At 38.0% G+C, this 17,172-nt stretch overlaps 1 protein-coding gene across 1 annotated transcript; it reads right to left on the bottom strand.

Annotated features, from left to right (window-relative positions):
• Nucleotides 1-14,762: 14,762 nt before the first annotated feature.
• On the bottom strand, nt 14,763-16,661 carry LOC100671211 (putative olfactory receptor 10D4). The gene has a single exon (XM_003418292.3). It carries the CDS (start codon nt 16,178-16,180, stop codon nt 15,245-15,247), a length of 936 nt encoding a protein of 311 aa, XP_003418340.2. The 5' UTR covers nt 16,181-16,661; the 3' UTR covers nt 14,763-15,244.
• Nucleotides 16,662-17,172: the final 511 nt, after the last annotated feature.

Raw genomic sequence — 17,172 nt, 5'->3', positions numbered from 1 at the left:
CCTGACAAAAATTAATCCATCAGTGGTTTTTATTTATCCAAAATTGCAAATGCATTCTTTCTTGTAGAAAGGTAGGCTTACTAAATTTGAATTTCAAAATATATGGCTGGGTGGAGGGCCAGAGACCATTTTGTGACCTGATACCCATTGATCTCTGTAAGAGAGGAAAGGGAGGGTTCAATCAATCATGTTAAGATTAGCCGGTCATCTATATTTCTGCCTTTTCTTTTTTTTTTTTTTTTATAAGCCTCACTTTCCTACCTTCTTTCAGCCATTTGTTTTTTCTGAAATTCAAGTGGTCTCCCTACCTGCATATAGAGTAACTGCTCGGAATAAACCTTATGTTCAAATTGTGCTGAGTTTTTAATTATTTTTAACAGTTCCAAGGTAGAAATGGAATTGCTTCTGCAGAAGCTTTTCCACTTCCTTTCCTTTTTGTTTCTTCTGATTTCCCATAATCCATCAGTTTTTTGCTTATCTACCTCCCCCTCCTTTTTTTTTGTTTGCTTTTCCAGAAAGAGAAAAAAAAAAAAAAAAAATCCCTGAAATATAGCCCCCCCCCTCTTCCCCAAGTCTGAGACGCTGATGGACTTGAGGATGCTTTCTCCCTTCTTTTACTCCCTGGTTACAAGTAAAAACATACCGTTATAAGCCCATGTTTCTCATGTTAAAATTTTTTCTACCCTTTTTGTTTTCCACATTCAAATTTTAAGATTCCTTTTGTGCTAGCTTGTTAAATTCAGAACTTAGCATTGAAAGCTTTTTCTTTTTTGTATTAACAACTACTAGTAAAGGGAATCTCAGAAGAATGAAAGGGAGGAAAGGTTCCCTCTTCCCTCACTGCTGCAGCAATAAACACCCTTCTGTACTGTCAAGCCCCTTCTGATAAAGTCACAAATGAAAGCATTCACAAAACTCTGAGCCTTGAGAAAATGTTCTGTACTTCTGTTTTATATTTTTACAAGTTTGTTCTTGCAAATGTTACTTTAATAGTGGAAACTTTTAAGACACCTGGGCTGGAGATATGTTCTATGTCCTCTAAAATGTAACTTTTAATGTCTACAATGTCTGGTTTTCTATTTGGTTTCTTTAGCTGATAATTTGTTTCCTTGGTTTTATCATTTAAACCTAAATATTTTTCTGCAAGAGTAAAGATTCTAAATACTTTTTATTATACAGAATTCATTTCCTCTTCTTCCTTTATTTTTAAACATATAATATAAACCTATGAACACAATGTGTTTCTTATTGTAACTTTGCTTCTTTTTAAGTTAACACAAGTCATACTTGGTAGTATTGGGCTGTATGTTTTATTTCTCGTTTTGCTGTTAGAAGAACATGAGCAGTGTAAGCAGAGGCAGGGGCGACACGCTCTGCTTTCCACATCTTTTTAAATGCATGCCTACCGGAACTCCCATGTGTCTGTCAGTTTGTTTTACTGTGTTGGCTTGCATGTTGCTATGATGCTTGAAGCTATGCCACCAGTAATCAGATACTAGCAGGATCACCCATGGCAGACAGGTTTCAGCTGAGCTTCCAGACTAAGACAGACCAAGAAGAAGGGCCCAGCAGTCTACTTCTGAAAAGGATTAGCCAGTGAGAACCTTATGAATAGCAGTGGAACATTGTCTAATATAGTGCCAGAAGATGAGCCCCTAGGTTGGAAGGTGGTCAAAAGATGATGAGGGAAGAGCTGCCTCCTCAAAGAAGAGTCAACCTTAATGATGTGGATGGAGTAAAGCTCTGGGGACCTTCATTTGCTGATGTGGCATGACTCAAAATGAGAAGAAATGGCTGCAAACATCCATTAATAATCAGAACCTGGAATGTATGAAGTCTGAATCTAGGAAAATTGGAAATTGTGAAAAATGAAATGGAATCCAGAAACATTAATATCCTAGGCATTATTGAGCTGAAATGGACTGGTATTGGCCATTCTGAATCTGACAATCATACAGTCTACTATGCCGAGAATGGCAACTTGAAGAGGAATGGTGTTGCATTCATCATCAAAAAGAACATTTCAAGTGGAAAATAGATCTATCCTGAATTACAACACTGACAGTGATAGGATAACACCCATATGCCTACAATGAAGACCTGTTAATACAACTCTTATTCACTAAGACAACCACTAAGGCGAAAGACAAACAAATTGAAGATTTTTACCAGCTTCTGCAGTCTGAAATTGATCAAACACGCAATCAGGATGCATTGATAATTACTGATGATTGGAATGTGAAAGTTGGAAACAAAGAATAAGGATTGACAGTTGGAAAATATGGCCTTGGTGCCAAAGATCTAATGACAGAATTTTCCAAGACCAATGACTTTTTCATTGCAAATACCTTCTTTCGCCAGATGGGACACACAGGAATCAAATCGACTACATCTATGGAAAGAGACAATGAAAAAGCTCAATATCATTAGTCACAAGAAGGCCAGGGCCTGACTATGGAACTAACCATCAATTGCTCATATGCAAGTTCAAGCTAAAACTGAAGAAACTCCAAGCAAGTCCACAAGAGCCAAAATATGATGTTGGGTATATGCCACCTGAATTTAGAGACCATCTCAAGAATAGATTTGATGCTTTGAACACTAATGTCCTAAGACCAGATGAGTTGTGGAATGATATCAAGAACATCATACCTGAAGAAAGCAAGAGGTAATTGAAAAGAAAGAAAAGAACAAGAAGTATGTCATAGGAGACTCTGAAACTTGCTCTTGAACATCGAGCAGCTAAAGCAAAAGGAAGAAATGATGAAGTAAAAGAACTGAACAGAAGATTTCAAAGGGCGGATCAAGAAGACAAAATAAAGTATTATAACGGCATGTGCAAAGAGCTGGAGATAGAACACCAAAATCGAAGAACACGCTCAACATTTCTCAAGCTGAAAAAACTGAAGAAAAATTTTAAGCCTCGAGTTACAATAGTGAAGGATACTACGCAGAAAATATTAAACGACACAGGAAACATCAAAAGAAAGTGGAAGGAATACACAGAGTCTTTATATCAAAAAGAATTAGTCGACATTCAACCATTTCAAGAGGTAGCATATGATCAGGAACCGATGGTACCGAAGGAAGAAGTGCAAGCTGCACTGAAGGCATTTTTGAAAAACAAAGCTCCAGAAATTGATGGAATATCAAGTGAGGTGTTTCAACACACAGATGCAGTGCTGAAAGTGCTCACTCACCTATGCGAATATGGAAGACAGCCTCCTAGGCAACTGATTGGAAAATATCCATATTTAAGCCAGTTTCCAAGAAAGGTGATCCAAAAGAATGTAGAAGTTATAGAACAATATCATTAATATCACATGTGAGCAAAATTTTGCTGAAGATCATTTAAAAATGGCTGCAGCAATATATCGACAGGGAACTGCCAGAAATTCAGGCCAGATTCAGAAGAGGTTGCAGAACCAGAGATGTCATTGCTGATGTCAAATGGATCCTGGTTGAAAGCAGAGAATACCAGAGGGATGTTTATCTGTGTTTTCCTGACTATGCAAAGGCATTCGAATGAGTGGATCATGACAAATTATGGATAAAATTGTGAAGAATGGGAATTCCAGAACACTTAATTGTGCTCATGAGGTACCTTTACATAGATCAGGAGGCAGTTGTTCAGACAGAACAAGGGGATATTGAGTGGTTTAAAGTCAGGAAAGGTGTGGATCATGTTTGTATCCTTTCACTATACCTATTCAATCTGTACGCTGAGCAAATAATCCGATAAAGCTGGATTATATGAAGAAGAATGGGGCATCACGATTGGAGGAAGACTCCTTAACAACCTGCCTTATGCAAATGACACAACCTTGCTTTCTGAAACTGAAGAGGGCTTGAAGCACTTACTGATGAAAATCAAAGATCACAGCCTTCAGTATGGTTTACACCTCAACATAAAAAAAAAAAAAAAAAATCCTCAAAACAGGACCAATAATCAACAGTGTGAAAAACAGAGAAAAGATTGAAGTTGTCAGGGATTTCATTTTACTTGAATCCACAACCAACACCCATGGAAGCAGCAGTCATGAAATCAAAAGATGCATTGCATTGGGCAGATCTGCTGCAAAGGACCTCTTTAAAGTGTTGAAAAGCAAAGATGTCACCTTGAAGACTAAGGTGCGCCTGACTCAAGCCATGGTATTTTCAATCGCATCATATGCATGTGAAAGCTGGACAATGAATAAAGAAGACCGAAGAAGAATTGATGCCTTCGAATTGTGGTGTTGGCGAAGAATATTGAATATACCATGGACTGCCAAAAGAACATACAAATCTGCCTTGGAAGAAGTACAACTAGAACGCTCCTTAGAAGCAAGGATTAGGAGACTGCCTCTTACATACTTTGGACACGTTGTCAGGAGTGATCAGTCCCTAGAGAAGGACATCATGCTTGGTAAAGTACAGGGTCAGTGGAAAAGAGGAAGACCCTTAACCAGGTAGATTGACACATTGGCTGCAACAATGGGCTCAAGCGTAACAACGATTGTAAGGATGATGCAGGACCTGGCAGCGTTTCATTGTTCTGTTGTGCACTGAGTCACCATGAGTCGGAACCAACTCAATGGCACCTAACAACAACAACCTATGGGAAAGGAGATCTATAATTTTCTTCCTAATATAACAAATTGAAATGATTTCCTTGTAAAGTCAGTTTTAATAGGAGGCTCTGATTATTGTCAGAATCATTTAATTGGCATGTGCCATGGTATGCTAGGTAAATTGATTTCATATGATCTCATCCTTCCTCCAGGATCATTTTATAGGATCTAATCTTTACTTCAAAGCAAATTTTAAGTTGCTTTGTATCTCTAAAAGCACACAGATTAATTCCTTAAATATCATAATTAATCAATAAATGTTTGTTGGTTGATTCTTGTTTATGAATATATTTGTTAATGGTACATTTCATTACTTTGTCAAGCATTTATTGAATGTTCACTATGTGAAGATATTATGTTAGGTGGTGGAGATATACAGTTCCATCAAGGATCCCGTACCCTAGCTAAGAAGAAGAGTAAAGGGAATTAATAATTAAGAATTAGTGTTACCTCCATGAGCCAGCAGTAGGATAGGTACTTAATCAATATTATCTAAATCTGTCCACATCCAGATGAGGGAGTGCTATTACCCAGAACTGAAAAGGAGAAAACTGAGGCCCAGGATGTAATAAGCCCAGTTTCCCACAGCCAGTAAGTAGTGTCTCTAGGAACTAAATGCAGGTCTGTATATGTCATGATCTTTTTTTGCTTTAAAAAAGAGAAGTTTATTTTCTTACAGTAAAGTAGGCTGAAAATCCAAATTCAGGGCATCAGCTCCAGGGGAAGGCTTTTTCTCTGTTGGCTCTGGAGGAAGGTCTTTCTGGTCAATCTTCTCCTAGGCTAGAAACTTCTCTGAGCAGGAGCCCGGGGACTAAAGGATGGTGCTTCTTTCTTGATGGTATGAGATCTCTGTCTCTCTGCTCACTTCTTTATTTCTCTCTCTCTTTTTTATTGTGCTTAGTATTTACCCCATTTTTCTAATTTTAAACCAACTTGTATTTCTTTATATTGCCTTGACTTCATCTCCATATGAAAGATCTATGACTACATTTTTTAATCTCTCTTTATCGTTTTAATGTTGTCTTCTTTTACATAATGACATTTCTGTTCCCCTGTTTTGAGCCTTTTTTTTAATCTTGATTTATTTTTGTGATTTCCCTATCTGTTGCTCTGTCCTGTATGCTAGTCTTGTGTTGATATCTGATATTATTGATTTAGTAACCAGAGAACTCCCTTTAGTATTTCTTGTAGTTTTGGTTTGTTTTTTAAAAATTCCCCAAACTTCTGTTTATCTGGAAATGTCCTAATTTCACCTTCATATTTGAGAGACAGTTTTGCTGGATATATGATTCTTGGCTGGCAATTTTTTTTCCTTCAGTGCTTCATATAAGTCATCCCATTGCTTTCTTTCCTGTGGAGTAGTCTGAGCTTATTCTTATTGACTCTCCTTTGTAGGTGACTTTTCATTTATCCTTAGCTGCTCTTAAAGTTCTCTCTTTATCTTTTGTTTTGGCAAGTTTGATTATAATGTCTTGTTGACTTTCTTTTGAGATCTGCCTTGTATGGGGTTTGATGAGCATCTTGAATAGATATCCTCCCATCTTCCATGATATCAGGGAAGTTTTCTGCCAACAAACCTTCAACAATTCTCTCTGTATTTTCTGCTATCCTCCCCTCTTCTGGTACTCCAATCACACATAGGTTATTTCTCTTGATAGAGTCCCATGTGATTCTTAGGGTTTCTTCATTTTTTTAAATTCTTTTATCTGATTTTTCTTTGAATATATTGGTACCAAGTGTTTTATCTTCAGTCTCATTAATTCTGCCTTCCACTTGCTCAATTCTGCTCCTCTGACTTTCTATTGAGTTTCCTAATTCTGAAATTTTGTTGTTAATCTTCTAAATTTCTGATTGCTGTCGCTCTCTGGTTTCTTTCAGCCTGTTAAATTTTTCATTATGTTCCTGAGTAACCTTTTTAATGTCTTCAACTGCTTTATTTGTGTGTTCCTTGGCTTATTCTGTGTTTTGCCTATCTCCTTCCTGATCTCTTGGGGAGTTCTGTATATTCTATATTCTACATCTGGTAGTTCCAGAAATACACCTTCATCTGGAAGATCCTTGATTCATTATTTTGAGGGTTTGTTGAAGTGATTGTGGTCTGCTGCTTTATGGGATTTAATATTGACTATTTTCTCTGAGCCATCTATAAGTTATTTTATTTATTTATTTTATGTTTACTTACTGTATCCTAGCTTCTTGCTTTTTTTTTGTTTTGGTATGCCCAAATAGGCTGCTTGAGCCAGCTAGCTTGATGATTTGTGCCTTTGAAGCTCTAACATCCAGATAGCTAGAGCTGTTACCAGGTATATCAGCCTAGGAGTCCATTCATTTTTCATTTGTGGATTTAGCTCAGGTGCCCAAGTAGCTGGTCATTTAGTGTGTGGTACAGGTTCTGTCCTACAGTCTTAGAGGGCCAGGGGTGATTTTTGTAAGTGCAGGTATCTGGTTGCAGCAGGGGGTCACACTCTGAACAAGGTAGGGGTCTGACAACCATCTGCTGAGTGTCTGTGAGGAAAGTGCAACCCTGTTCCCTACAGTGCACAGGTGGGTGGGTTCTGCAGCTGGACCATCAGCACCCAAAACTTTTGGTTGTAAGGACTGGGAGGCACCACTTATCCTTGGACCCCTGTCCCAGGTTTCTAGGTGATATGGGTGGAGCCACCAGTCCTCACGCCCCTGATGTGGGTAGGTGAGGACCCTGTTTAAAAGGCAAAGTGGTGTCAAACATCAAAACCCACCTCTCCATTACACAGCTGAAACAGCTGAAGTCAGATCTCAAGCGCATACACTGTTGTAGTCTACCAACAAGGGCCTACTCTCCTGAAATGAGCCTGCACAGGTCCATGCAGGGGTGAAGGGTATTCAAAGTCTGTGGACAATTTGTGCCTGGACAGGAGCCGCTTCTATCCTGAGCTCCCCAGCTTCATGGAGCTGGCAGATTTTCTTTTCCCCCAATTGTGAATTTATTCCTTCTCCAAGGCCAGGAGAATGGCTCAGAACACACAGCAGAACCTATGTCAGGCCCAGGAAAAGAGACAGCCACTGAAGCTGGCTTGGGGGCTGGAGGCATGGTAAAATAAATGCAAGTACTTAGCTTTTGCTGAGAGTACTCTTCTTCTGTGGTTCTGAAGGTGTGAGTAGACTGTACAGTTTCTGGTGTCTCCCTGAGGAAGCCATGCCCAGAATACCACCACCAGCCCCACTGTGGTTGCTCCAGGGGATTGTGCCTGAGGGGCGCTGGTTCCCACCGAGTCAGGTCTGGCAACTCTTTGCTGCTTCAAAACCATCTCTCCCTCCCCATGCCACTCATTCTGATCTCCTAACTTTGCCTTTGATGTTCAGGGCTCCTAGCCTGTCATATACATAATCGTTTCACTTGGTTTTTGGGGTCTATCTGCCATCTTGGCCCCACCTCCTGTATTTCTCAGTATCTTTAAAATACGTTGCTGAAAGAAGCCCATCAGTAACAATATATACAAGCTAGAGATACTCAGAGAAGAAATCACCTCTCTAAATTTGAGATCATGGAAAAAATGCTATTTGAGAAGAGTCTAGATTGAAGATTGAGTAGCAGTTTATCAAACATTCTGATACCCATAGCACAGGGTATTTGAGAAACCACCACTCAGTTTCATGCCTTTGAAGTCAGGAGTATGAGGAGAGAAGTGGCAGGGATGTGAATAGAAAGGTCTGTAGGAATCGGGCCATGTAGGGTCCAACTGAGGACCAAAATATGATATTAGTTTTATTGCTGATAAAGCTGGATTAAGAATGCAGCAACATCTTGATTTGCCCTCCCTTCTGCTGAGGGGAGAGTGAGACACAAAATTCCACCAGCTTGTTGTCAAGCAACTCAGAGAGAGCTGCACAGATTTCATCATTGAAGAGATTATGGGAGGTAAGCAAGCAGTCCTCAGAATGGCCTGTAAAGTTCATGCTGCATCCTCAGCTAAAAATACACTCAATCTATTTCTCATCACAGATTTTGTCTAGCCACGGTATTCAATATTGCTTAACAGAACAATCACGACAGTGTTAAACGATGCCAAATAATACAGTGCTAACAAAATGAATCTGCATACAGCTATCAAATCTGAATATGAATCTTTCTTATTATTAAATTTGCAGAAAAAAGTTAAAATACAAGTTTGAAGGATCCTTTTGTTGTACATTAAACTGTGAAGAAATTAAGAGTTCAAAATCCTGCCCTTCATAATTTCATATTCATCTTTTTCTAAGATGGAGGCACCTTTTTCAGAATCATGGGAATATTCCTTTTCTGTGGCTAAATTCTGAGCTCTCCCAGGATGAAATGGGTGAAGCTCCTTTGTTGTTGTTAGTTTCCACTGAGTCTATTTTTGACTCCTAGTGGCCCTATGTGACAGAGTAGAACTACCTCCTAGGGCTTTCTAGGCTATAATCTTTATGGAAGCAGATCACCAAACCTTTCTTCTGTGGAGCTGTGGGGTGGGTTCCTACAACCAACCTTTCAGTTAGTAGCCAAGTACTTACTCTTGTAGCACCAGGTCTCCTTGGGGCTCACAGATACTCTTAATTAATTTCTACTTTCTCAAGTGGACATGTGTCATTTTAACAATACCAGTTCCATACCTAAAGGAAAAAAAAAAATTTTTTTGAATCTATTCCAACTCATAGCAACACTGTGGGACAGAGTAGAACTGCCCCATAGGATTTCAAAGGCTGTAATCTTTTTAGAAGCAGACTGTCACATCTACTAACATTTAGGTTGGCAGCCAAAGGCTTCTTGTTCTGTACCTAAAATATTAAAAACAAAAGCAAATTCTTAGCCATATAGCAATATCCTAAGGAAAATTGTATTTCCAGGACCCAGTACACAGCACTGATTCAACCCAGTTGCTGTGGCAGCCAAAAACTCTATGAGAGACTAGAGGTTTCTGGGGATAGGCATGCAGACAGAGAAAATATGAGAAGGGGAAAATCTTGATGTCAGGCTATAGATTCCTGTAAGTCTGAGCAGGGTCCCTGGAGCCCATACACAGTGATTTTGAATTTTAAAATCCAATTGGGAGAAATATCTCATTAAGAGATGTATCATAGTATTAGGCTGCCAACATGCTGGGGAGAATCCAGGTATAGATCTTCCTGTCTTTGGTAGGGGAATTTCATATATTCCTATATATTGAAGCATTTGGGAATTTGTAGTGGTAACAATCATAGTCTCTAGGTTTTAGTTAAGTCTTACCTCTTCTTTAATGTAAGTTCTTAAAGATGGGGCCCAGGTTCATTTGATTCACATCTGTACCCCTGGCTCCTAATCATTGTACATAATAGGAAATCAATAAATATGTAATGAATAAAAATACGTATACTTGTGTTTGTGTTATTACTTTCCATTTCTTTTAATTCTTGTGGTTCTGTCACACCAATCATGATTTAAGTACAGTCTTTCAATCTTCTCTTATTATCAGGGTACCCCACATTTGTAACTCCCTAAAAAAAAAAATTAAATACTGGATTTTAAACTGAAAGTTTGGTAGTTTGAACTCGCTAACAGGTGCCTTGGAAGAAAAGTCTGGCAATCTGCTTCTGAAAGGCCATAGCCCTGAAAACCCTATGGACCACAATGGTCTAGTCAGCAACTGATCATTAGGATGGTGCAGGACCGGGCAGTGTTTTGTTCTGTTGTGCATGGGATTGCCATGAGTCACAACCAACTTGAGGGCAGCTAACAACAACAAGCAATGTTGATGGCTTTGCATTCTCCCAGGCCAAAAATCTCATTCAGGGTACAGAAAAGATTTGCTCTAGGGTTGATTGCATGACACATATCACACACTCCCCACCTTCCATCCCCTGCAACAAAGGGCAAATGTTAAGTTAGGGGTTTGCCATTTAACTGTTTCTAGCTCACTTAGGTGGATTTTACACAAAGTTATTTCATATCATGTGCTCAAAGGTGGCAACTAAAGGAAATCTATGCAGATTTGATATTAACATGTTAACAGGCAAAGCCACCATGTTTTAGAAGTCTTCTGCATTAGTCTGTGTTTAATTGTCCCAGGCCATTGGACTCTCAGGCTTCTGGCTAACACAAAGTAGAGGACAATTTTGTTTTGTAGAAAATGGGAAATTCCAAACAGCACTGGGTGGTGTAAGAGTGCAGTTTAAGACCAAGTGCTGAGTGAGATGAATTCTAGAAAGCTGATTCCTTTTCTAGTTCTGCAGCAGCTGGGTCAAAAATGCACTCAAACCAGAGAACATGAACTGCAGAGTCTAAGGGAAATTGTTGAGGGCTTTATATATGTCTGAGTGTATTCCATTGGATAATCACATTGTAAACTTGTATAACACTGAGACTGACCAGATATACCTGGGCCAGCCTGAGGTAGTTGGTAGCATACATATACAGCAATTATCTAGTCTTATGTGCTACATTAGCCTGGGTCTGAAGGGAGTCAATGTGGATTCCAGAGGCTCTCATGTAAACTTACTCATTCCTATATTATCATCAACAACTCTGTGTTCATTGGTGAGTTAGGTCCAGGAAGTTTGTATCTTTTGTCTTGAAAAAAATGTTCTTGATTACTCTGTAATATATCCTGATTATGCCACTCATCTTCTATATTCTTAAAAAACAATAGATCCTGTAAGCTGCTTGACTGGTGTTCTTGCCTAGTCTTTCATATCTGATATAAGCAACTACCCAGCACCAACCAAGTGGAGGAAGGAATAGTGTTTTATTTCTTGGCTAATTCACCAAAGATTTCATGCCAAAAGGAAAAAAAAAAAAAAAAAAAGCTTTGTATCCCATTATCATCTCCCATTTACATTCCTTCTTCTGTCCCTACCCTGCTTTCTTTAACCTAATAAGTTCTTCCACATGTTAAGAGACAGCCTTCTGGAATCACAGAACTAATATTTCAGAGTTGAAGGGAACTTAGAAGTCATCTAGTCCAGCACAGAAATCTTCTCTGATATCCTTTACATCTCTTCTCCTAAGAGGGACACTCCTTCCCCAGTGAGAGATGATACTTAAGTATGGCCATCTCATTCCATGATTTCACCTGACAGCCTTTCTCAGGTAGGTGTCATATGCTTTATTCAGTTTTTTGGAATGCCATTTTAAATGTAAATAAATGAATAAATAGGGAAGGAGGAGAAGCTCTTCCTTTTAGTTAAAGTCAATTAATAAATGTAGAAGGAATGGCAATGTTGGAAAACCACCATCTGGAAACTATGAGAATAATAATGAATTCAGGTAAGAATCATTCATGGATGCTAAAATTTAGCAGGTAGAAATTCGAGAAGTAAATGAATATTTATATGATATGAAATTGCCCCCGCCCCCAAAAAAAAGAATTACAAAGGGTAAAATGTTAACTTTGCAGTTGAGGAACCTGGCAGACACCACCATAATCAAAAGAACAAAGTGAACCTTGCTAGTAATGGGACAAATCCACAGAAAAGTACCTCTTAATATGTTGTACTGAGAAAAACATCATGATTTCTGAGTTAATCCTGGCAATAAAATGCCTAACCTGAATCCAATCAGGAGGAAACATCAAATGAACTCAAATTGAGGGATAGTCTACCAAAAAAATAAAAAGAATAAAAAACCGAACAGATTGCTGTCAAGTCAATTTCGACTCATTTTGACACTACAGGACAGAGTAGAACTGCCCCATAGGGTTTTCAAGGAGCAGCTGGTAGATTCGAACTACTGACCTGTTGGTTAACAGCCATAGCTCTTAACCACTGTGCCACCAGGGCTCCATTCTACAAAATACCAGGTTTAAACTCCTAAAAAAGATCAATGACATGGAATACAAAGGACAAGTCAGAAACAGTTATATATGAAAGGAATGACAACATTATTGCAATGCATAATCTTGGAATTTATTTTACTATAAAAGCCATTATTAGGAAAATCAATGAAATCTGAAGAAGGCCTGTAATTAAATGAGAGAATCGCATCAGTGTTAATTTTTCTTATTTTGACAATTGTACGAATGTCCTTATTTTTTAGGAAACACACTTTAAGTAAGATATACAGGGTAAAGCAACATTATGACTTACGTCTCATCATGTCCACAAGTTATCCTGGTTCACACAGAAAAAAAAAAAAGAGAGAGAGAATAAACTTGTATAATATAATGTTAACATTTTAGGAATCTGAGTAAAGGGTGCACATGGATTTTTTTAAACTACTTTGTGGTTTTTCTCTAAGTCTGAAAATATATCTAAACTAGAAGAAAGCTATTTCATTAGTTTTTAGTGATGCTTCATCAGAAAAAATAACTAGCAAATACTTATAAAATTATTCCTTTGTGTAACATATATTTTGACCTATAAAAGCTTTTATACGTTATATGTTAAAAAAAAAAAAAAAAAGTTAGGAACAGTAAAAATCTGTTTCAATAGACAGAGTTCTACAACAAAATGTTCAGTTTTTTTTTTATTTAATACTTTTATTTTTATGATGACTTATCTGGGGAATAACTAGTTTGTTGTAGAAAGTTCATCCATAATTTTCTAAGTTGGCGTTGTAAGTTTGTGGAGCAGAAAGAGAACTAAAGTGCAAATGAGAAGTCTTGAATTCTAGCTTTGGCTCTTCCATTATTAATTAAAGGAATTTCTGAGTCCAAGCTATTAGTCTCTAAACCTAACCCTTGAATGGGAGGTACAGAGTTTGGGAGAGATAAGGAAGTCAAGAACAGCTGGAATTACATTTTAATACACACTATAGAAAAATTATTAGGGTAAGATTTGGGGAAATTTTCTAAACCATTGGAACTTTGCAAGTATTTATTATTCTTTGTATCACCATCTCTTTCTTTGTACTGACAAGTGGTAAAATGCTTAAAGCAAAAAGTGTGTGTGTGTGTTATTAAAGAACAGAAAAGTGGAGGTTGTGAAACGTTGTCTACTTCACCATTTGCCTGCCAAAAAGCAGAGTACAGGGAAGAAAGCACAGGTGTTTACATTTAGAAAGCATGAATTCTTGCAGTTAGAAGAAGAAAGAAAGAGATGACTGGGCACCAAAACAGAGGACAGCATTGACTGCTGGGCTACACATCTTGCAGAATATTTAAGACCATGCTCACATTGCTCTAATGGACAGTCATTAAATTGTTTGATGTGTTCATTATGGAGATAAGGTAAAACTGAACCTTTATTCACATTTTATCATTTAATATTTGACATGTTTAATTTTTCCATCCAGTTGTTGCTTATCTGGAAGGACCTTCAGTGTCACTAAGGCTGCTTGCAATTGGCTTAGCGTCCGTTTGATTTCTAACAGGATTGACTACCTAGTTTCTTGTGTAGTGCAATTACAGTAGCTCACATTAGAGATTCTTATACAACAAAACAGAATGAACTGATGACTACCATCTCCTGTCACTGGAGCCTGTTTTGTATTTTCTAGTAGCTTAGTCCACACTCAAGGGTGACGACTCACAATTTCCACATAGTGAACTGATTTTTCAATCACCTGCATCAATAGACAGAAGTTGAAGGTCAGAAAGACAAAAAAACATTCCATTTTGAAGCAGCCTGGTTTACTTCTAAAATATAGCTTTATTTATTCCCTGCTTATTTCCAAAATTAGACGTAATATGGCTTACAAGAAAACCCATAAGCACCATTTTAGTAACATGTAAAGGAAAAGTGAAAACAAAGTGAGAAAAGGAAGAATGAGAATATGTTAGTTATAAAATTTAATGTAGTTTCTACAAATAAAATTTGCATTATTTTCCTCAGCATCCTGGCGCATAGAGTATAAAGGAAGCAAATCAATTTACATAGATCTTATTATGAGAAAGGAAGAAAAGTAATCTTTCCCATAAGTAGCCAAATTTATTATTGCTATCTGAATTTAAATGAATATAGCAACATGAGCTTTCTGTGGTAGACACATAAATACATAAGTTTTCCCCTTTAAAAAAATGCGGTAACATACTTAAACTCAATTATTTTTTTTCTTGGCCACCTTTTACAAAAGTTAAGGACATGATATTAAACTGAAGCAGATTCTTCTAGGAGCTAATAAGAAGTGATCCAGCTTCATAGCCTTCCAAGGGTCTAGTTATCCAAGGAGTATCTAGGTTCCAAATGAGTGAAAAGGTCACATGGATACTAGAAAAATCTTACCTGAAGCATTATGTCAGTCTGAATTTGGATATTAATTGACAGAAGATAGGAGATTATACTCTCCAAAAGACAGGGCCTAGAATTCTGATATTCTGTATTAAGCTAGGCTTTCTTGAATTTTATTTGGCTCTTTCCATTCTCTCTGCCCTCTAGATACACACAAACATGCTTTTAACAGAGTCTTAGAGAAAACAAATGCACTCTCTTAAGCTTTTCTTAGATCGAAAGAACTAAGGTATATGTCTGGTGAATGGTGATGTTGGAAGAGAATCCATACACAAAAATGAATTCAATGTCTGCTTAGTGACTCTGTGAAATATATTTCATGACAAAATACAAGATAATATAAAAAAAGATATACACTTCAAAAGTAAACAAACATAACTGCTAGGCTGATTCAGGGCACATTTTATTTCAACATGTCTTGGGTTCTCCAGATGAGAATTCGTCCTCAGAAATTGAAAATCAAACTTTGTCCAGTAAGAATTAAGATTTTCTTATGTATTCTCCAGGGTAAAGCTTCTCTTGGAAAATATATTCCTCAGGGCTGATTTTACATCCTTATTTCTCAGGCTATAGATCAGTGGATTCAACATGGGGGTTACAAGATTATTCAGTATCTGAATTGTAGCGCCAAGCACAGGACTGGGGTTGGGCTGTAGATAGATGATGATGACTGGCCCATAAGCACAAAGGATGGCAGTGATGTGGGCACTGCAGGTGGAGAATGCTCGCTGCCTGCCCTCTGCTGAGCGGATTTTTGATATGGAAATCCCAGTGTGAATATAGGAGACAAAGATGAGAAAAAGGCAAATGAGAGACAGAAGACCAACATTTGTAAAACCTACCCTCTGGGCTAAAGATGTATCTCCACAGGCTAGTGTTAAGACTGCAGGGATGTCACAGAAGTAGTAGCCCACCTCATTAGAGCCACAGTAGGGTAACTGGAAGGTGAGGGAGGTTAGGATGATAGCATGGACACAACCACCCATCCAGGTCCCTGAGGTCAAGACAGAGCAGACTCTGTGGTTCATGATGACCTTGTATCTCAAAGGGTGACATATGGCCACAAAGCGATCATAGGCCATCACAGTGTATAGGAAACACTCAATGGACCCTAAGAAGTGGTAGAAGAAGAGCTGGGATGCACAGCCCTGAAAAGAGATAGCCTGGCTCTGCCCTGAGAGGTATAACAGCATCTTGGGAATAGTGGTTGAGGAGAAACCCAGGTCAAACATGGAGAGATTTCCCAAGAAAAAATACATGGGAGTGTGAAGCCGAGAGGAAGAGAGGATAGCTGTAAGGATGAGCACATTTCCCAAGAGGGTACATAAATATAATGATGAGAACAGGAAAAAAAGAACTGTCTCTAGTCCCTTTGTCTCAGGGATTCCCAGCAGGATGAATTCAGTCACCATTGTGTGATTTCTCATTTTTCTGGAAGAATCAACTCTTATGTGTCTGTGAAAAAAAAGTTTGTGATTAAATTCAGTATGTATTTAAATGATCTATGTCTAAATCAGTGAAGTAGGAAAGCAAAAAATATTAAAATTTGCATCAGAATAGGGCTTCCTGATACATTTGTCCTGATCTGCCTGTCTCTGCATTCTGCTATCTCTCTGCAGTGCGGTCTCTAATTGCAGATGCCTCTCATTAACACTCTCACCCAAAAGCTTTACCTTATCAAATTCAAAATATGAGAATATTCACTCCTAACCATCTATCTCCCATTCTTCACCTACACTATTAAAGTACATTATTCCAAATTCTACTTTGTAATTCTGAAGGGACAAAGAAAATTACTCGATGTCTATAAAAAGGTGTTATTCCAGGTCTTGTATTTATTTAAGGCAATTTCGTTACATGAAAAACCCCAAAACCAAACCTGTTGCCATTGAATCTATCCCCACTAATAGCGACCCTACGGGACAGAGGAGAACTACCGCATAGGGTTTCCAAGGAGTGGCTGGTAAATTCCAACTGCCGATCTTTTGATTAGCAGTTGAGCTCTCAAGCATTGTGACACCAGGGCGCCATGGTTAAATTAACCATCTAAAAGTCATTTATGATCATATAAGCCACACATAGAAAAGATACAACATCTTTCCCACATTCTCCCCTTAGGTATGAGGATCAAAATGAGAAATTAGCCAAAATAAGGGTCTTAGACCCTTAATCTTAATAAACAGAAAACTAGATAAAGAGGGCCCATATACTCCGGAATAACCGAGTAAACTGGTAGCCTCCCTCTAGGTCTCCAAAGTCTGCAATTGTCTAACCGGAAAAAGTTAAGCAATATCCTCATTTATGGCTCCAGAAAACACAGGGACAGGGATAGTAGAAACTCTCTCAATTCTCATATTTTAAAATAGTCTAGAATCTTTTCTGCTTGTTTTAACTGGTCCTAAACAGTGAGATCGTTAAA

This window comes from Loxodonta africana, chromosome 15 (assembly GCF_030014295.1).
Source record: "Loxodonta africana isolate mLoxAfr1 chromosome 15, mLoxAfr1.hap2, whole genome shotgun sequence".
In the NCBI taxonomy this organism is placed as follows: domain Eukaryota; kingdom Metazoa; phylum Chordata; class Mammalia; order Proboscidea; family Elephantidae; genus Loxodonta; species Loxodonta africana.
The sequence above is the reverse complement of the archived record's forward strand: the minus strand, read 5'-3'. Positions and strand labels throughout refer to the sequence as shown.

What these genes read in the sequence shown, in the direction of transcription:
- LOC100671211 (XM_003418292.3), bottom strand. Translation starts at nt 16,180, where the DNA reads ATGAGAAATCACACAATGGTGACTGAATTCATCCTGCTGGGAATCCCT.